The sequence below is a fragment of the Protopterus annectens genome, chromosome 9.part0, assembly GCF_019279795.1.
Source record: "Protopterus annectens isolate FY-2018-M chromosome 9.part0, PAN1.0, whole genome shotgun sequence".
NCBI lineage: Eukaryota > Metazoa > Chordata > Ceratodontiformes > Protopteridae > Protopterus > Protopterus annectens.
Window position 1 is genome coordinate 156859728 of NC_056743.1, and position 22731 is coordinate 156882458.

Genomic DNA, 22731 nt, shown 5'->3' on the forward strand with positions numbered 1-22731 from the left:
AAGCCATTTAGACTCCCTTACCTCCAGTGGGCATGGTAGCCAGGTTGTACTTACAAAGTATAGAAGTAATTATATTAAGGATTTAAAAGTAAGTAAGCAGCACATGCTTTATGTTTTTGGTTCAGTAATATCCAAACACTCCTGCACTTCTTGAACACTTTATATTATTGCCATTTAATGTTCTCATATGTTTTAAGAACAATGATACAAAATGCATTACAGACTGCATGTCTCAGATTACTGTTCAAATAAAAGAAGCATGAACACCATGCAAAGATAAGACAGTGCTGCATTTCTGCAAACAATTGTGATAAATGGTTGTGTGATTACTCACTGCACTACATATGAAATTAACACATGTATAAATAACCAAAAAATAAATAAAAAAAAACTAGTAACCAGAAGCCACAACCAGGATTCTTCTATAAAATAAAATATATTATTTATTTATGACCAAACCAATTAAGTGCTTTCATCCTTAACACAAACAGGACTTCATCAGAATCAAACCATATCACCAAAATGGCATTTTTATACAAAACCAATTAATTAACCACTTATCCAATTAACCTAGAACAGTGGGAAAAAATCATTACACAGTATATAATGAAATTCTAGCAAAGCCTGTCTCACACAAAATACTCCACTTCAGCTACCTCATTTCAACATAGAAAAGGTACTGTACCTAAGAAAACATATGCAGCAGTTTCTGGTGTTGTAGGTGGGGAATGGTTTGATAAACAAAAACAGTATGAACAACAGAACTAATTCTTTGCAGTTTGAGGAATTGGAGGGATTTTAATTTTGATCAATTGAATGAGCAAGATTAACCAAATTTTAACTATGACTGTATATTGAAAGACTTGATTAATACTTTAGAAAAAAAGCTTTTGAAAATCAAGACTTTTACAAATGGAAAACGAATATTTTAGGAAATGTATTGAATTAAACATTGTCCCACAGGGACTAAGAGTTTTTAAATTTCCCTTTGGCTTAAGGTATGATAATAAAATCTTTAAAGAATTTATTCAAATGTTTGACAGACATGCTTTTGAATTAATGCATATGATTATAAAATGTAATGTAGAAAGTATTAATCACCTTCTACAAGAAGTAGAGTATTTGAATGTGAAAATTAGGAATGATTTGATTTTTGAACAGTGGGAACAAATCTATTTTTAAGGTGGAAAAGAAATGCAATAATGGATTTAAATGGAAACAAAGGAAGTTGAAGAGGGATGTAGGACAATACACTAGACATGAAGCTTATGTTATTAAAAAAGAAATAAATAGTAAAAAGATCTGGACAACAAGTTAAGGAGGATTATAAAGAAGGGGATAGACTTTTTAAAGGTCCAGATGGGGAGGAAAAGGACACTCAGGGTTTTTTCTGCTGGGAAGAACCACTGGAAAAAGAAAAAAAATCACCAGAATTATTCAGAAGGCGGAAGGAAGACATATGTTTACCACCCCAACAGACAGAAATAAGGCAAAATTATCCTGAAATAGTGACTCTGGATGGGACAGATTTTGTTTTTTAGGGTTTTCACATTTATAACTTTACAGAACAATGTATTATTAAAAATATTTTTCTTTATTTCAGAAGGGTGTGAAATTTGTACCCTGCACTCCCTGCAGAAATGTTTATGTAGCAGATATGCTTATTGAACTTAAATTTATCTTCCTCAAAAATAACTTATCTATTTGGTTCAAAGACAATAAAACAAAAGATGTTTAAAGAGAGACCAATAATTTTAAGAAAAAAAGTTAATTTGATCCTCCACTCATTCCAACTTTACAGATATTTGAGAAAGCAGTAAGTGATGAACTTTATTCCCTTAGTAGTAGGGGAAACAAAACTCATTTCCACAATTTGTCTAGGGAAGAATGGTCTTTATTGAACCAGTTAAGGCATGAGAATATGATTCGAATTATGAAGTCAGACAAGGGGGAAGGGATGGTTTTGTTTAATACTTTGGATTATTCTAATACTATTTTTAAATTGGTATATGATTTAGATATTTAATCCCTGGTTTCACAAGATGAGATTCATATTGCCTATCAGAGAATTGATTGTCTTTTAGAAGAGTACCTGGTTGAACACAGAATATCTGGGGAAACACATTCAACTTTGAAAGTTAATAACCCCAGGGTTCCAACCTTCTTTGGCATCCCTAAAATTCATAAGAATGTTAAATAATCCCCTTTAGGCCTATTGTGGTGGCCAATGGTTCTAAAACCGACCCTTGGTCAGTATGTATAGAAAGGTGTCTCAAGCCCATTTATAGACAGGTCCTCCATCTCCTTATAAATTCTTGGGATTTTTTAGGGAGCTTGAAAAAGGATATTTTGTCCAAAGACCCAATTTTCCTCCCTACTGACATTAAAGATATTTTTACATCCATTCCCTGGGACAAGGGGTTATATTTATTTTTTGATAGTTTGAACAAATATACCCCCTTTTGTAGGAAAGATATCAGGCTTATAGAGGAAATGATTTTATTAATTTTATTTAATTTGACATTTGTTAACCTGGTTAGTCTGACTGAGCTGAAGCCCTTTTTCAGTGAGGCCCAGAGAGAAAAGCTCCACAAATAAATATGAACATGTACAATGAGAAAAATATAACATGAACACTGACAAAAGCTGAGATACATAATAACAGTAAAGTGATTAAAGATCATATCTAATACATGATTAAATCTCGGAGTATTTACAATCAACATTATAACTGATCTTCTGCACAATAATTACAGAGGGTAGGACTCAGATTCAATTCTTAGCTGTAGTTATGAACAATAATTTTATATTTTTTGAGGGGGAGCTCTTCAAACAGAATAAGAGAGTGGCCATGGGAGCCTCATGTGCCCCTGTTTATGCAAACATGATTATTTTGGCTTGAAAACCCATTGTGTATTCAATTCTACATTCTTTCAACATATAGCTCTCTATGTTTACTTTATGGATGATATATTCATCCTATGGAAAGTTTTGGAAGAGAACATTAACCAGTTTGTTAAACCTTTGAATAATTCCTCTGGTTTTTTTTTGGAGTTTACTTACAAGTTTCATATGGATGGTATTAATTTCTAAGATACATTCATTAAGCATACCCCTTGTGGCTTTAAATCAAGTCTATAGGAAGGCAACATCCAGCAATTCTTATCTGGATTTTAATAGTTTTCATCCACCTAGTCAGAAAAACAGCCTTGTCAAAGTACAATATATTAGAATTGCTAGGATGACTTCACATAGGGGTGACTTGGAAACAGAACATGATAAGGTTAATAAAATGTTTTGGGATAGAAATTATCCCCTTTCCTTGGTTAAAAGTATTAGGGCATATGTCCAGGGTGAATAGGAAAATAAATATTTACCCCTGTTGGGTGTAGGGCTGCAACAGGGGGTTAACAAAGATGAACAAGGAGAAACCCCAGAAGAAACAAATTGTGAATACCATGCTGTTAAAATATTCCAGACAAACATCAATAGTTAAAAAGATATTTTTAGGAATAACTGGAGTATTTTCAAACCAACCCCAACATTATTGAGATAGATGGAAAAGAACCTTTGTTTACATACAAGACTGGAAAAAATGTAAAGACTTTTTGATAAAGATAATTTTAACATGAGAAAATAGGGTAGGGGAGCAGTTCATACTACCAAATGTGGAATGTACAATCAAAGCACTTGTATATGTGAAAAGGACAAAGTTGTTTTAAACAATACCCTAAGATCAAAGGTGTTTTCTGTAAAAGGTAATTGTTTAACTACATGGGTTGTATACATTACTTTATGCAAAGTATGTTCAAGTTTTTATGTAGGTAAAACAGAGAGAACTTTATGTATGCATATTTATGAACATATTTATGATATTAAGAAGAAAAAAAGAAAATAATGCCTTGTATAAACATTCAATAGTTTGTTCCTCATTTACTAAGTTTCCTTTTGTTATTATTGACTCAGTCAGCTATAATCCAAGGGATGGGGATGCCAAAGTGTTGCTAGAAAATAAAGAATTAAAATGACAGTTACAATTACAAGCAACCTCTTACCCAGGTTTAAATGAATATACTTCGACTCAGTCTGTTTTAATTATGAGGGTAAATAATTTTTAATGGGTTGAACGTTTTAAATGTTTTAGGTTTTGCATTGTGTGTGAGACTTTCATTATATACTGTGTAATGATTTATTCTCACTATTCTAGGTCAATTAGATAAGTGGTTAATTAATTGGTTTTATATAAAAAAGGCCATTTTGGTGATATGGTTTGATTCTGATGAAGTCCTGTTTGTGTTAAGGATGAAAGCGCTTAATCTGTTTGGTCATAAATAAATAACATTTTATTTTATAGAAGAATCCTAGTTGTGGCTTCTAGTTATTATTTTTTTTTCAGTCATTCAGTGGTAACTGCTCACATGTACAAATAACTCAAAAGTGCACAAGTGCCATATATCTTTTTAATACTGTGGGCAATTGTGGATTTGTGGGCCTATATTAAATCACTGAATGCTTAAAAAAGCTAATGGTGACTGATCGACCCTATATAAGCGAAAGCTTACAATGCTGAAGTGTCAGAACAATTTCTTTTCCAAGGGAAAAAAAATCGCTGTTCCAAAAAAAAAGATAAATTTCAAACATTACGTTATTTATGTTATATTTATATATATATATATATATATATATATATATATATATATATATATATATATATATATATGCTGCACCCCCCACACCCCTCTACTTAAATATACCAAATCCGAGACTGTACTACAGTGCCGAACATGGCAAAGTACCAAAAAGGCCAATCGAATTCTTTCCCAGGGAAAGAATTCGCTTAACAGCCGCTTAGATATTTTGCGTTTTCAGCCTTTTAAGTTTGACCAAGATACAGTTGAAAGAATGCATCTTTGGTCTTCTAATATAGACCCTGGATTTGTATGTATACACAATGATTTTCATTCCTGCTGCAAAGCTGGTTCTGTGGCAAAGAGGGATAAAACACCCATACTGTAATTTGTAGGTTCACTAGTGTGAGTTCAAATCCAGACTTGCGTAAAAATCTTTCATGTGTACTAACATTTATTTTATAATGGTTATTTCATATATATATATATATATAAATATATATATATATACATACATATATATATATATATATATATATATATATAAATATATAGATAGATATTATTTTATTTTTTTTAATACTAATGTTTGCACAGTGCACAGCTTAGCACAAACATGTGAAACAGATAAACACAATGCCATGTAATGTACTTCCATGGTAACCAATACATAAACTACATCTCTGAATTGTGTGTGTGTGTGTGTGTGTGTGTGTGTGTGTGTGTGTGTGTGTGTGTGTGTAGCACATCTGCTAAACAACAGTGATCCACACAGTATATATCTGTAAATCGCAGTTCAAGTCCCACATTTGTCTTTTAAGGCTCAAACCTAAGAAACACCGCTCACAAGGCTAAAACAAGTTAAGTTTTGCTCCTCACATTTGCACATTGCTTACTGCTGCACAAACCTGCACTACTGCCCTCACAAGAAGGAGAGAGAACACCTGCAGACAAGATGCAGACATTCCCAAATTCAAAAAGGTTACATTGTTGCATCTTTTGCTTTTTATCATGCAAACCCACTAAGCAGCATTGTGCTGCAGTTAGCAAGCTTCCCCAGTTCCTGCAGGTCTAAAACAACTGCAGAGAGGAAGTAAACAGTAGACAATTTCAAAACAGAAACATCATATCCTATATGGTTTGCCCCCGCACAAACATGCTAAACAGCGTTAAATGGTAGTTAAGAAACAGAATTTAATAATCAATATAAACATATCCAACTGTTTTTAAGCATTACTGTGGCAGCAGGTGTAAGTTTAGGGCTGCAAAACAAATGATCCTGAGTTCTAATACAGCAAATTCCAAATATTTTTACTGTTGTTCTATTTTACGTTATATTAAAATTCACATAACAAATTATCACACACTCCCATTTTTATAAAGAATTGTACACTCAGTTTTAATAAACACATAAAAATTTAAACATAATTATAAATAACAGTAAGTATGTATAGCAGAGGAGCTCATATGAATTATTTGTGTGACTGAGGGTATACAAAGTATTATATTTTTGTAATTATAATTGTATTCTCTGGCCTTGGGTGGCTTTCTGACTTCAATAATACTCATATACACACATGAATGTATAAACCAGGAGCTTGTCTGGTCACACACATACATGGTTAACCCCTCAGTCCGTCATGTGTATTTATATATAATTCATGAGTATATCTGAGAGGCACTTCTTCTGTGGCAAGGATGGAAAATTACTGCTGTGGAAAAAAAATTTTTGTCTCTTATGCATAGATTTGAATCCCACATTGTAAAAGTTAATTTTATCATGTGTAAAGCCACAGAAAATGTCAGGTCATAAAATGTATGCCCCCGGTATATGTCTGCAAAGTTAAATCACCTAGCAGTTACAGCAGCAAACAGCCCTCAAACTAATGCCAAGTGTTAGATTAACCTTCCAATTTCAAAAACTGTTTTCCTTTCTGTTTGGCACTGTTGCTCTCCCCTTAATGTTCTGCAAACATGGCTTGCATCATTGTTCAGGTTTGTACACTATCAGTAAAGGTAAAAACATGCATTTGTGGGAAATCATTCTTAACTATTGCTGTTTCCCCTGGTTAGACATGTCTGGTGGTGGAAGGGAATTTGCCCAATTTAAGATGCACATATGGGGTGTTGAGGAGTCCAGAATCTTCAATGGACTCCTTGTAAAGCACCACAGCCAAAGGGACACAACCACAGCAGGTGGACTCTACTGGCTCCCATTACAAGTCTGAGGCAAGGCATAATCTGGCTGGGTCTATATTATATGAACGAAAGTTCATAATGTCGAATGCTCTGAAGAGCAAAAATGCCGGACCTCTAAGAGCTTCTTGTGGGATCGCAGTACCGTGAAGGGCAGAATATTTGCCCTTTCCTCAATGTAGTGCGATCTCAGAGTTGGTATATATATATATATATATATATATATATATATATATTTAGCGGGGGTTTCAAAAACTTTTAATAATTCTCCCTATTTTTGGGCCTTTATCCCACTTTTATTTATGGCTTTGTCCAGATTTTTTGCTCTAACAGGTTGAGAGGTAAGTCCATACTGTATCATGTCGATATGTGATTAAAGTTTATGCTACAACTGTCTTCATTGACATGCCCTCATCTGCTGTACATTACCATGCTTCACATGTCCTCTTTCCCTGTCTTCATTCCTACAATCCATCTGTCTGTCCCTATTCTCAATACACACACTTCCCCTGACTGTTTATTTATAACGCAGTCTATGTACCCTTACTGATCATTTATGCAACTTTTGTTCAGTATGCCTGAAACAGGTTTCCACAATACTCTGCACTGTATAAGCTTTCATGTATTGTGTTGGAACTACACAAATTGCATGGAATGCCACAATGATTAACAGGGTTATTAATAAAGCACACATTCAGGCCTAGTTTGCCTGGAGGTAAACAGGTTTTTCATGTCGGCTGCTGTCCATGTTGTTTGTTGCTGGCCATGAAACCGCTCTTATTTAAGTTTAAAGATGGTGAGTGGCATGCATATGTAATTAGCTTTGCTGCCCATCATAGAACACGTAAACTCCATGTTGACTTTGTTCTAAGCATACATGGCGTTTACTGAATTCCCAGGAAACTGTTGCATTTTATATCCAGAACACAGAAATATGCCTGTGTAATCCATAGGACATTCGCCACCACAGCTGTTAACAGGAATGACTTCTTAAAGCTAGGTTACCTCCCTCATATTCCCCACTAGTGCAGGAATGCAACCGAGTTACTGAAAAAAAGCAATAAAAATAGAAGCACTGTTAAAACAAATCAATGATATATATTACTGAGCTGCAAAATGAGAAATAAGTAGGGATGAATATGGATTTTTGAACTCTCTCTAGAAAAGCAATGCAACTTTTGTATTGTGTAGTCAAGTAAACGACCATGTTCATATTTTCTTCAAGGTCCAAAGAAGCACACACAGAAGAAATAAGAAAAATGTACTTAAACAGTGTGGTCTGAAAGAAATAAAAACGATACCACTGTCTCTGTGTGAAAAATGTTTCTTCAACTGGTTCTCATGCCAGAGTCAAAAATTTGTTCAAAATGAAATTGCTCCTGGTGTGACTGTTCATTTAACTGCTACTCCACATAAGGATGGAATTTCTTATCAATCTACTGTGAATGGATACTCAGGATAGGAAAGAGTATGCCAGAAGCCAAAATAGCATCACAACTCCATAATGTACAGACTAGTGTAATGATTATATTCCAAAGTAGTTCTGATTTGCTGTGTTACTGTACATAACTATACATGCAGTATAGTTGTAGACATATAAATATGTATAATTATATACATTGATTGATTAAGAGACTTGTAGCATATGTAGTCAAACATAGTTATACAGTGATAATATAATAGCCATATATTCCAGAAGCATTATCATTATTTGGGGGACTGTATGCTAAGTAACTTCATCACATTAGCTCAATAAAGGATTTTGTGAATGTGCATAATGTCTACTGCCTCACTACTCATTCATCTTCACTATGCATATGCTCTACTGTGCCCATGGACCATTTAAAACAAATATGAAATGAGTAATATTTTCTTTCAAGACTTGAAAGAAGCATCAGTCTTACTGCTCAGACCACATTTTCAAAATCTGAAACAGGAGATACACTAAGAATGAGATAATGTATTTTTCCCAAAAGTGAAAACCAGATGAGAGGAGTATATTTAACAAGCATGGAACTGTAAGAATTGGTGTATGCTACCAAAGAGGAAGAAAGTTGCCTGTGACACTAATTTTCTGCACGTTATGGACTTTATAATAGGACTAACATCAGTGTTTTTAATATCAGTTTTAGTATATTGTTTTATATTCTGCAATACATTTGGAAAGCAGCACAAAAACCTGTTTTTTGTTTTATTTTGTTAAAAACCTACTTGAATGCATAAAAAGTTAGGTGCTACAGACAGCCCCTGACCACTTAAGTGTTTGTCTTGTGGAACAATTTGAAATAGGTTGTCGTACACAAAAATGCTGCTTTAACAACTTCTATACCTGAAACCTACTCCTGAGCAGCACAATGACACAGCAACTGGCATTGTTGCCTCACATTGTGTAATTCTCAACTGTGGTTCACAGATGCTTTGTCTTTTATATGTACTCTGGTCGGCCACGGTGGTGCAGCAGTTAGCATTGCCACCTCACAGCAAGAGGTTCTCCGGTTCGATTCTCGGCTGGGGTACCCTCTGTGCGGAGTCTGCATGTCCTCCCTGTGGTCGTGTGGGTTTCCTCCGTGTGCTGTGGTTTCCTCCCACATCCTAAAGACATGCAGTAGGTGGATTGGACACTTTAAATTGGCCCTGGGGTGTGTGTGTGTGTGTGTGTGTGTGTGCGTGTGTGTGTGTGTGTGTGTGTGTGACTCGACACCGTAAAACTCCATTGCCATTCATGAGCGGACAGATGATCCACTGTGGTGACCCCTAAGGTGAACTGGCAGTCTTCTAAATTATCTATAGGTGGGTGACCATTGCTCTATACTAATAGTCAACTCCTCCCTAGGATTTGACCACAAACTAATCACTTTGGAAATCCACATCCCGCCCACCCCCTCCTACCCCCCCCGCAAAGGTAACCACCATGAGAAACTTTTCCAAAGATAACTTTGGGCTCCTAAAAACAAATGTGGCTAACTTCATGGCACCCATGCAATTGGAGAACAGCTGCATGACTGCTGAATCATACACTAATGCCCTGTACGAACACGTACACAAATGCGCGTGGATCTTGCCATACCTAATAGAACCAAGACGTTCTCCTACAAAAAAGGAAGCCAATCTGGTGGTCCCCTGCTATAAATAAACTCTACAACAGAAGGAGGAAAGTGACGCGAAATAAGGTGAAGTCCCAAGACTCTATCAGCCTCAACAAAAAGTTGACATCCCTCATCAAATCCTCTAAATCTAGCTATGAAAACAGAATTGCAGCAGATAGTAAAGACAACCACAAGGCCTTATATAGCTATGTAAAGAATCTCTACAGCAATACCCAAATTTGCTCGGAGCTGTTGCACAATGGTCCCTCCTATACCAAGCCAACAGATATTCCCAATATACTGGCCGACAGATTCAGTGCCAGCTTTACCTCCCCCCCAAAGGATAAATCACAGTACCAGTAGATTGCCAGGCACCCAGTATTACTGCTGCACATGTTAAAATAGCACTGTCCAAGGTCAAGTATACAGCTTCTATGGGACATGACAATATCCCTGGCTTTGTTCTACGTGAACTACAGAGTGAACTGACACCTCACCTGTGTACCCTGTTCAATCACTGCCTCACCTCAGGCTTTCTCCCTACCGAATGGTGCACTGCTACAGTCATTCCTCTCCACAAAGGAGGAGCAACTACAGACCCTGGGAACTATCGCCCCCATTAGCCTGACAAGTCTGATATGCAAAGATAAGGAATGCATCATCATGGATCTAATAAACAAGGGTATAGGGAATCTCCAAACTCTGGATCCCATACAGTTTGGTTTTGTGAAGGTTAGATCATGCCTACTCAACCTGGTGGACTTCTTTGAGTCAGTCACCAGAGCTGTGGATGAAGGCAAGGTGGTTCATACAGCCTACCTTGATCTGGCCAAGGCCTTTGATACCATTCACCACTCAGGAATCATAGAAAAACTCATTAAGCTAGGCATCAACCCCTATATCACTAGGTGGGTTGCAAACTGGCTCACAGATAGAACCCACAGTGCGAAAGTAGCTGACTCCAAGTCAGACTGCAAACCAGTCACGAGTGGAGTCCCACAGGGTTCGGTCCTGGGCCTTCCCCTGTTTGGTATCTACTTCTCTGAAGTCCAGGCCAACATGAATGGACTCGGGGTGACAAAGTTCGCAGACAATTGCAAGTTGGGAGTCATAATTAACTCTCCAAGTGATGTTGACATCCTACAGAAAGGCCTCACTGAGACCAACAACTGGTGTCAGAACCATGGCCTTAAGCTCAATGCCAAAAAAATGTGTCATCATCCCCTTGTAATAATTCATGGGAACCGGGTTCTTCCCAATCGATGGTAGTCCACTGAACACAGAAGGTGTCATAAGAGATCTGGGAACACAGGTTGACAGCAACCTCTCTTTTGACCACCATACTGCTACTGTGGTCATAAAGTCCTTCTATGTGGCACTTCTCATTACTAAGGGTTTTGAATCCAGGAAGAAAGAGGTCATTGTCTCCCTCTACTCTTCCCTCATTAGGCCAATCATCGAGTACAATGCCCCATTTGGCATGTACCTCACTAGACACCTGCAACAACTGGAGAGGCCACAAAAGTACCTCACAAAGAGGATCCTAAGCCTTAAACACTTGTCCTATATGGACAGACTCAAAAAACTCCAACTATTCTTTGTCTCATATTGCCTACTTAGAAGCAATTTCTGCTTGACTTACAAAGCCATGTCTGACCCAGCTCTGTTAGAAATGCTACGTCTAAAGAAATACCAATCACTCCGCTCTACATGCTCCAGAGACCTCAACCTTATTACCACAATCAATAGAACAAGCTGGAGAGACAGATTCATAACCCAGAGACTGCCCATGCTATGGAATACACTTCCCATACATGTCAAGCGAAGCACCTCACTAGACCTCTTCAAGAGAAATCTTGATGAGTGGATGGGAAATAGAAAATTCACCCCAGGGATCACTCCAGTGACTCTACTCAACAGAGGCACTGGGAACTAAGGTTGGGTGGCACAATGTCAGGGTAATTCTACGGGCAAGGCTTGTAAAGGCTCCAGGGCCATTAGCCTAGTACACACCTATGAAGCTATGTGTTGAGTGTATGTGTACATCCTGCAAGTTACTACTTCATATTCTCTATGGAACCTTCCAGCAATGCCCAATCTCAAAACAGTTCCTGATGGTAGCAGAGATACCTCAAGCAATAAAGATTTTCAAACATCATTTTAGTTCATGTTTCAGTGTTTTAATACTTTTAACTGAGTGAGTGAGTGAACTGGTCCTTCTATACCCTATTTCAGCCATAAGGCATCCCATAAGAAAAATGGCAAAACTATCTGTATGTGAACAATTTAGTGTGGCTAATTAGAAGTGTTTTTTTTTTATTTTTTGGAAACTGGACTATCCACAGAAAGTCATAAAGGTCATCTTTTTGAACACCAATTTCAAGATAATCAACTATTAACCATGGAAGCACTCTAGATTAGCAAATGTAGTAAAAGTGGCATTTGTTTTATTTTTACTTTAACATTTCTAAACTGGCTATGGTAGGCTGCTGTAAAGCCCATCTTCAGCCGTGACTGTGTGACAAAACTTAGGGTAAATACAACATATATACAGACAACATAGTACAGCTGATCAGCTAGTGATTTTTGGAAGAGATGAGGAAACTAGAGTACCAAAGAAAAGCCAATCAGATACAGTGACAACACAAAGACACTGAACACCCAAATTCTGGAGCTGTAAGGACAAGATCTTAGTAACCATGAAGTTATCATTCAAGGAACAATGTAGTTTATTCAGTGTTTTCCTTTTCTACGATAAAGGTTACACTTTTTTTTTCATCTACTTGAAATGGTCACACTTCATTCTCAGCAGGATCAAACAAAAAAGATTCTACATTAAGCACCATGAAAGTAAGACAAGCACACGGCCCTCACCATTTCAATATAGATAAAGTCGAATGATTTTTAGAGTAATTTTTTTTAATGATTAAATACTCCATAAACAATGGAAAGTTTGGCTCAATTTGTTTAAATGCTCTTCCTCTTTAAAACTGATTTTCCAAAGCAATATTATTTTGTGTACAGAAAATAATACTGTATAAACCTCAAGGATGTTTATAACACATTTATATATCAATGTCTTCGCTAACAATCTTTATAAAAATTCCAAAGACAGTGCAATTTTACATGGCCTCTAAGAAAATGCTTACTGTTACCCGTGTCACACTTACAGAAAAGCATTAGTCTGTACAATACGATGAATGAACACATAAAGCTAGTCCATATTTACTGGGTTTCTTCTTAAGGCTGCATTCTATATATTTTCACAGATCAGCAAGTAGACTGCGATAGTAAGTGTAGATAAGATGAATACAGACACGCACACACACTTGTTTTTATTGCTGCTATTTTGTGGTAAAAATAACAATTAAAACAATCACAGGAATAGTGAGAAGAAGAAGAAGAGCAGTGATATTCAAGTACTTTGCAGTTTCACCATACTGGCGAGCTCCATCCATGTCGCCAATATTTTTACGATCTCTAGACTAAAACAAAAATAATTGTTTTTAAAAAGACATCCATAAATAAATTGATCTTAAAATAAATCCACTAAAAACACATAAGCAAAAATGCATCTGGCATGCTTCATGGTCAAAAACAAAAGCATTCTGCTTTTACAGACTTTCTATCAGGACACATTAAGCAGTAATATTGCAATTAAATTCAGTTCATAGGTAAATACTAGGCTATCAGTCTGCATGCTATTGTAAGCCTAGCCAGAAATTAGAGTTCAGAATCCAACACTGTACCTTCTATTAGTGAGGTAAAGATCTTAACCATTATAACAACTGTAGTGATGGTGGATTTGAAGACTCTGAACCTGGGATATACATTTTTTGGTCCTAAATGCTGGAACTATACATACACGTGCTATAATATAATATGGTATAAAGAAAAAAAAAATTAAAGTAAGTGAACATTCTTTGGTGCAGCAGTTGAGAGACATAAATGAGGAAAGTGAAATGGTTTCAGACACATGCTGTAATTACCCAAATCCAGTTTTCCATATTATAATAGAATATTATAAAATATAATGTGCAGTATGAACATTTCAACTCCTATCCCAGTTTTGTCTGTTGGAACACTAGCATAACATAACACCAAGTATTCTGTTAAATCTATAGGACCACACAGCTGAGTTAATGTTTTGTAGTTGCTTTGCATACCACTGGGTTGCCATACTGCCGTAGGTTTTGCATAATATGAATGAGTCCAGCCGTATGGAAGTCACCCTGAACAACACCGCTTGCAAAGTGAGGGGTCAAGTACTGAGGAAGTCCCCCCTACCAGAGAAGTAACTCTTCTTCCCCATTAAAATACTAGCCAACAACAATTAATACACTCCACGAGCAGCATGGGTCACTAGCCTGGTTGTCTATCATAACATTACAGTGTACAATGTGGAGGAAAAGTAGTGCAGTTGATCAAAAATTAGTGCATGTTCATTATGAAGATGTGTTCTGTGCAGCACTTATTATTTCTCTGGAAAACTATTGGTGAAGTGCCATTTACAAATGTCACTGGTAAGAGTGTTGTTTGACACAAAATAATGTGGGATGTAAAACAAATATGTACCATGCAATCCACTTTCATTAATAACACCATAAACCAAAATACTAATCAATGCACTTCCTTTTCTTAAAGGTTATTCTCATTGTGTGCATGTGTTATACCTTGCTCAGAAAAAAAAGTCAACATCCTACATCATAAAATACTAGAAACTGACCTATCGAACATAATACCAACCCAGACCATAAAGTACGTGGCCTCACAACTGAAATGCAGTATGGCTTCATGTAATGCATTAATGCTATCAATCTACAGTTACACATCACTAACTCCGTTTAATAAAGGTATGGATGCTGGTGAACTAACTTGAGCACTTTCTGTTGATACGACCAAGGCATTAGACTGGTCCCACTCATGAAATACTTTTGAATCCATGCAAGTTCATCCCTTTACAAAGTGCTTTGCTAATCTGTGATATGAATTAAATTTCTGAATTTAGTTTAATGACTGCTTTTCCACATTGCTAGCACTTAATGTAGCAGCTCAGGACTGAACTCTCGGTCCTGTAGTCCTTTTATCCCGATTAATACCATTAATGTTTGTAACTCTTACATTACTGTTATTCTTTGAAAAATAATATGACCTTGCTACACTCAGATATCCTGTTAATGCCTTCTTGAAAAAAATGTGCACACCTTTCACCTGCATGTCATTTTAATACTACAAATGTATTTATTTTTTCATTATTTTTAACTACCTCATGATTAAATATGAACCATTCTGGTTCAGTCCATGTTATCTGATAGTTATGTAAGTGAGCAAGTAGTAAGTTTCAGTGACTAAAATAACTCTCATTGGGATTTGCAGACAGAAGAACAGAACAAAGCTGAATGCCTTAGTGGATGTGAAGAAGAATTAAAGTATGTGCTTTGCAGTCTTATTCTAGATGGTCACAAAATAGTGTAAATAAAAGTTATAGTTATTTTCCAAGCTTACAGGTACATATGATAATGCTTGATCTCCTGAACAAAGTTCACCTGCTGTATGCTTTTATGACTGACGCCCCAAGTGTCAGTATGCTAGGTAGCTAAAATATTCTGTATGTTAGCACCCCTACTATGTGTGCACTGCTTCCTATTGCACCTGTAGCTTGGGACCAAACAAAATTTCCAAACAAACCAAAACCACCCTGAATTCTTAGCATGACTAAGCCATACAATGAAGGATATGATGGTTGGTTATGACAGATGGAACCTCCTCTAACAGATCTACTACTATGGCAAGTACACACAGTTTCCATATGCAATAACAAAAAGGGCCCTTTATTTTATTTGTTTATTTAAAGTTTATTAACCTGCAAGATGCACCAATACAGAATGGTACAAATACAGTGACTTGGAAAATAACAAGCCATCTGCTGTAAACTGTCAGGATAGAGCCCTCAGCCATCTGAGCAAGCCTCATCACGGGAACATACCCATAACAACTGTGGTCTCAAAGGCAGAAAGAGACCTAGAAAAATGTGACTATTGTACTGCTTTGCAAAGGAACGTAACATGGACCAGACAGCCATTGTCCAAATGTCATCTAAAAGCCATTCTGGAAAAAAAGCTGCGGCTGTGGGACACACCTGGTGGAAAGGTATCTTCTGTATTTTCTGAATTTATTTTCTCTGGCATGTGTATTTTAGTAGGAACAGTCAGCGGGTGCTCCAGTACTCCATCCTCTCACAGTTCCTGGTATTGTAGCAGAAAAATTGATATTTTAAATAAAACAAAATCACATCTGGTTTACCATCAAAATCTTGACTGCAAAATAATTTGTTATCTAAAGACTGAACTACAACGTTGAAAACAAAAAACAAAACAAAAAAAAAACTGCCCTAAGTGTTGAATGTCAAAAACATGACTATTAACAGTCGACATACCAGACTTCTGTTTTTGAAAGTCTGTATGTCCGTTTATGTTGTAGTAATTGGGCAAGCCCCCCTGCAAATTATATATACCAACTCCGAGATTGCACTACAGTGAGGAAAAGGGTAAATTCTCCGATCCCCACCGTACCGTGATCTCCATTCACAATGCCAAACTCATAATGAATCAAGCTTTACTTTCGTTATTATGACTTCGTATTATTCCAGTTAGGCATTGTGAAACTTTGAAAACTGCCTTTCGGCCACACAATTTTTCAACATGAGCCTTTGAAATTTTGACGGCAAACCTTCTATCCTTCTACTTCTGACTTGTGCATGCCTAATCAGTATATTTTGATGACATGAATAGGTGGCCATTCCCCATTCCTGTGCAAGTGAGATGGAGGGAGGTAATAAAGGGAAAAAATAGAATATACACCAAGATCTAGGTAGAGAACAGAGAAGTCAAAGCACATATAAGTCAGGAAGAGGGCAACATTGAAACTCAAGGGATCTAAGATGACAGTCAAGATTGCGAGATGTCAGTAGACAACTAAGCAGTTGCAAAAGAAAACCTTGGTTTCTAGAGAAAATGCATGGAGAAAAATACACAAGTCCTTTTTAGGCTCAGCATCCTGCTAGAACTTGCCCTTAAAAACAACAAAATAATGCTACTTTTCTGTAGTAAGATTTAATATAGCCAATATTTTAATTGCATCATTCCCATCGAGGTGAAAAAAATGTTGCAACTCATACTTTATTTTTCTCAGTTAAACCTAAAACAACACTGTAAAGATAGTATTTCTGCACTTACTGCTTCAAACTGTCTGCCAGATTAGATTATCATTGTTGAAATGACATCCCCATCCCATGTGCAAAAATGGGGAAAAGGGAGTTGTGGATGGATGGATGGGCCAGAAATGCTGGTGGAATGAGTAGCAAGCTAGACATCGTGAATGATTTTGTGGCTGTACTCAAAAAGAAATAGTAGAAAATAAGAAAAGTGCAGGATTTTCAAATGGTCTCTGAAAAATGATGCCCAAGTTCCTCTAAATGGTGTTTGTCTTGGCTGCTGTGCTTTTCGCAAAATTCATTTTTGTTTAGATGCTTTTAAAAATTCTTCTGAGAATGGCATCTTGTGGTTTATGTTAACATTTAAAGGTGCCAAAAAGTGTCTTTTATCTAACAGATTTTTCCCATTGTTTTGTATGCTGCGGAACAGGTCGTGGTGGTGCAGCAGTTAGCACTGTCGCCTCACAGCAAGAGATTCTCCCGTTCGATTCTCGTCTGGAGTGCCTTCTGTGTGGAGTCTGCATGGCCTCCCCACGGTCGAGTGATGTTTAAAGACATGCAGGTAGGTGCGTGCATGAATGGGTGTGCCTTCTTTGAAGGTTGGGCATCAGGCTGGCAACTCGTCACCGTAAAAATCCACTGCCAATCATGAGTGGACCGGAGTTCTGCTGTGGAGTCCCCTAACCGGGAAAAGCCAAACGTTTTGCATGCTTGCTCAAAATCACTCCAATCTAAAAGGTATTGTGCAATCTTTTTATTTGTTTATTTATTATTATTTTTTTTACACTCTGTCTCACTGATCATAAGGGTCCCCTCCCTCCACATGCCACATACAGCTCATTCATTTCCCTGGGATATCAGAGCCCTATGACTGCCTCCCAGGGGCAAGAGGCAGGAACTGAAGAGACTGACATCACTTTACTGTTTTGATCCATAGAGCCTCACTGTTCAGTCTACAAAGTGTACATTGGAGAAGGCATGTCACTTGGTTACAAAGGCGATATAACTCCTCAGGACTGCCCTGTTCTCCTCAAAGCCAGCACTCCCTCATCTCCAGTCCTAGTTGGACATTCTGCCATGGGAAGGAAAGCCCAGATATGCATCTCACCCCTTCACCCTCAAGGGGAGACAAGCCTGTAAATTCATATAACTCCTCCCTTCCTCTACTCCAGCACACATATGCTCAGATCTTTTGGTTTGTAGTCAGGGCTTTATCCCTCCATACCATCACGGCCTGCTATTGTAACGTATTTAAGTCAAAATCCTCTCAAGTCTGGAAATGGGGCAAACACCACCATCTCCCAGTTATTGGAGCTGCTTTCTGACCAGAATCTGACAAGTACAAATTCCTGCAGTAAACACTATGATTCTGCCTGGCTCCTTGTACTGTTTGCAGACCAATGTATTCACAGACATTTACTTACTTGATGGCAAAACAAATATGTAAGCAGCCATTCAATTTTCTGAAACAGCAGCAACAGAAGGAGTCGTGCTCCCTAGCCTTATACTTAGAGATAGTGCACTCTGCCTTACAGTATGAAAGAATAACAATAGAAAGAATACACGTGTGTGTGTGTGTGTGTGTGTGTGTGTGTATAAGCATGCATGTGCGCGTGCGCACACACACACACACACACACACACACACACACTTCAACAGGTGATTTAGATTTAAATAACCACCCAGTTCTGTTATAGCAGCAATGGTCACAATCAGGCTAAGAAAAACTACAGGATTTTACTTTTACTTCTGACCTTCAGATTGACCAACTGCAATTAACTCTGAATCACGTTCACAGACTTCTTCAGTTTTTTTCATTGCATCATGGTCTTATAAATAATTCTTCTTTCAAAATCTGAACATATGAAGGTTCGTAGGTAAAGTAGTAGGCCAGCTGCCTTTACAGGCCATTTTAAGCCTAGCCAATCATCCTTTTTGTGCTCAAAATAACCTATCCCATTTGGTTATAAACAGGCCTTACTCTTCCCATGGCCAATAATGATATACTACCCTAATGAGAATAACTGGAATCATACCACAAATACTTTGAGGGGATCCATGCTTGGGATAAAGCATTTAAAAGCTGTCTCTGTCCTTAATAGTACAGAGGGCAGTCCTGGGTAAATTTGCTGTTTCTCATCCATATTTCTAAGTTGCGCTTGAATATGGACAGGGATTAAATTTGTTTTATGTGTATAGGGAGTCTGTTCCACAGCAGAGGTATCCTCTCCAAAATATAACTGTCCCTCCAAACCATTCTGTTGATGTTGCATAAGAAGTTTAGATCCCCAGACTGGTACTTCTGATGCCATTTGACTTGTTAATGTGCAGTAAATCTATTAGTACTGGGTTGAAGGATGCCTTGTATGCCAGACACAGGTCACCTCTTAGCAGTCCGTAGGATACTGAGTATTGTGACAGAGATTTGAGTTGGTCCATGTAGGACATGTTTTTAGGCCATGTGTCCTTTTAGTATAGTATCTCTGTGGGTGTTCCAGTTGCTGTGGGTGTCTGAACAGGTACAAGCCAAAGGGGGCATTATATTCAATAACTGGTCTAATGAGGGCTTGAGTAAAGGGCAACAATGACATCCCTAGTTCTAGACACAATAACTTTGTTTATAAGCTGTGCAATATAGGAGGTCACTGTCCAGGTAAGTTATCCAATCCTGAACAACTGGGTCAACACTTACGGGCGTATTGTCAATGTGGCAGTTCTCTGGGTAGATGGCTTCCCAAAGGATACAATAATGCAGTTTTTGGCACTTAGTTTTGGTCCATGTTTTTGACACCAGTTATTTATTTGGGACAAACCTTCCTGCATAAAAGAAAAAATATATATTTTTTTCGTTGCAATACTTTCCTGTATTTCAAATTCACATTAAAAGAAACAAAACGATAAATCAGGAACATAGTATTTGGTTAGGGAGGTTATTCAGCATGCTACCTCGTGAATGATAACAAAGCAGCAATGCAGTTTTTGTCCATTTCCTAATTTCCAGCATTTACTTACTTAACTTGATTTATACTGCGGTGGTGGTGCTGCGGTAGCATTGTTGCCTCACAGTTAGACGTTGCCCGTTCGATTCTCAGTTAGAGCGTCTTCTGTATGTCGACATGCGTGAGTGGGCCTTCCTTCGTTGAAGGTTGTGCGTAAGGCCCGGCAAGCCAGCACGTAAAAATCTACTACCAATCATTAGCGGACCGGAGTTCCACTGTGGCGACCCCCTAACCGGGAAAAGCCGAAAGACACAAAAAAACTTACTTAACTTGATAAACAGGAAAGGATTTGAAGGGCAATAAGACCTAACTACTCCTGCACATACCTCTAAAGTGCATCTCATTATGCGAAATGATCCTCACATGCATACCTCTTAACCGTCCAGAGTTTTGCCTCATGTTTTTGGTCTGTTCCTCATAAAAGTTGTGGTTTTCTGGCAAACCACTGAGGATTGAAACCACAAATAATGGTAGACATTTGTGTGTCAGACTTCATACCGTTCAGAAAATGCATACCGGTACACCTTCTATTAGCAACTTTTTAAGAGCAATAATGTGTGTCCCTACTTCTGAGCCTTTCTTCCCCAAGTTATTTTTGGCTTTGTACAGATGTCTTGTGCTAAGAGGATGAGTGGTATGCTCACAGATCTACAATGACGGGCCCGTTAGGCGGTCTTTTTTGTAGTAATGTGACTATCATGAATCTTTCAGCTACAAAAAAGTTAGTAAGTCTTACTGTTTTTTTTTTGGGGGGGGGGGGGGGGATTTTAACAGGTGTTGCGGTATTGTCTTTTGATATCCGAATTTCCTAACGATGGAAAATTTACTTCCCATTTAGCTTTAAAGATTTCTTAAGCATACGTCTCATCTGAATCGGAGGCAAACCACATCAGAGTTAGGGTCAAATCCAGAAATAACCTGGGACCCTTTCAAATGTTAGTACCATTAACGTGAGATGATGACAGAAAAAAGGATTGTGAATTAAAATACAGGATTTACATAAATATGATTCACTACATTTTCTATGAGGGTCATCAGTTTTTTACGGGATTAAGAAGACGTCAAAATAGGGTAAATCCTTACAATTCGTTAAGGGGCAAAGCATGCTTACGGCTGTTTTACAAACAACGGGACTTTACGCAGAGCCATCTCCCACGCACAGCTCTTCGTTATGAATGAAGGACAAAACTCAACATAATATCAACAGGGGCGAATCCAGAAATAAGAAGGGATAACCATTGTTAAAATGTTAGTACTATTAACCATACCCCTCATCCTTTTAGTGCAAGAAATTTGGACAAAAAGACCGACAAAATATAGAAACAAATGGGGCAAATTTTAAAAACTGCTCTTACAAACCTAAGTTGCTAGAATAACGGGTTGTGTAAATATTCGTTTTTCTGAAAGATTTGAAGTTTGAAAGTCTAATGTATGTCATTATATAGTGTCTGCAATCCGTAACTCATGCAAGTAATTTCCTAGTAAAACCACAAATTTTACGAGGAACAGACCAAAAATATAAGGGAAAAACTGGACATTCTGCGAAAGTCTGGACAGTTGAGAGGCGCGCGCGCGCGCACACACACACACACACACACACACACACACACACACACACGTTATAATCTTAAACAAAGTGGTTACTGTCCTCGCCCAAAATGTGATTATTGTATTCTCACACTCCCCTCTTACTCCATTAACAACCCACGTCTCGGTCTTTAAGGAGCTAAACTGACTATGATGCCATGTCTTCCTCAATATAGGTTGTACCAATAAACTAAATATATTACTTAATAATAATCTACTTTTTCGCAAACTATATTTTCAACACATACTAAACGTAATTTACGGCCGCTGTTTTTTTTTTTTTTTTTAGATCTTGCGCCTCTGAACCCCTACGACCACCTTCTATGACTTATACCATGAAAAATAATGTTTAGGCTGAAAAATCCTTTAGTGTGTACCTTTATAGAGAATGCCACAGGCAGTATTCCCAACATGCAGCAGATGTTCAGGTACATCATAGTGAAGAGGGACCAGATTATGTAGTCTCTAGGAGGAGGATCTGCGGGCCCCATGTCGACGGTTGTGGTGGTTACACCTTTAATTGCACCCTCCTCTTGCAGCCCATCATAAGAGCCTTTAGGGCAGAGAGCCATGTGCTCCTGAGGCACTTCTGTTACATTCTCAGCTGTACTGTCCAGTTTTTCCAAATCATTACAACCTGTTGGATAGAGAGCCATTCTTTTGAGGACTGGTATTCTTTGTCTTTCCTTCTCTTACGTTGCGAAAATACAACAGGAAGATGCTGATAATGTGCTACAATATTACAGAGAATTAGGGCGGGAATGTGAAAAATGAAATTTGCAAACTTTTATATACCGTTGGGCTGGGGGTGAAGGGGCAGGGCTTCACCACAGCAGTGCACAGCTACAGGTTTCATTTCTTCTTGGTAACTCACTATACAATTAGAAATTGGAAGGGGGAAGTTGTAGTGTAAAATTCAGTTTCTTCAAGTTTGTTTGTGTCTTTCGGCTTTCCCCGGTTAGGGGTCGCTAATGATTGGCAGTAGATTTTTACGTGCTGGCTTGCCGGGGCTAATGTACAAC

General features: G+C 37.6%; 1 protein-coding gene across 1 annotated transcript; it reads right to left on the reverse strand.

Annotated features, from left to right (window-relative positions):
- Nucleotides 1-12505: 12505 nt before the first annotated feature.
- On the reverse strand, nt 12506-22531 carry LOC122810861 (dispanin subfamily A member 2b-like). Its single transcript, XM_044082413.1, has 2 exons — nt 22087-22531; nt 12506-13395 (listed from the first exon to the last, which is right to left on the reverse strand). Exons 1-2 carry the CDS (start codon nt 22363-22365, stop codon nt 13255-13257), a joined length of 420 nt encoding a protein of 139 aa, XP_043938348.1. The 5' UTR covers nt 22366-22531; the 3' UTR covers nt 12506-13254.
- Between the last annotated feature and the right edge of the window lie 200 nt (nt 22532-22731).

Bases quoted from the DNA above. Each gene is read 5' to 3' on its own strand.
- LOC122810861 (XM_044082413.1), bottom strand. From the start codon at position 22,365: ATGGCTCTCTATCCAACAGGTTGTAATGATTTGGAAAAACTGGACAGT. The intron at 13,396-22,086 runs GTACACACTAAA...TTTTTGTTTTAG, and splicing joins CTGTGGCATTCTCTATAAAG to TCTAGAGATCGTAAAAATAT.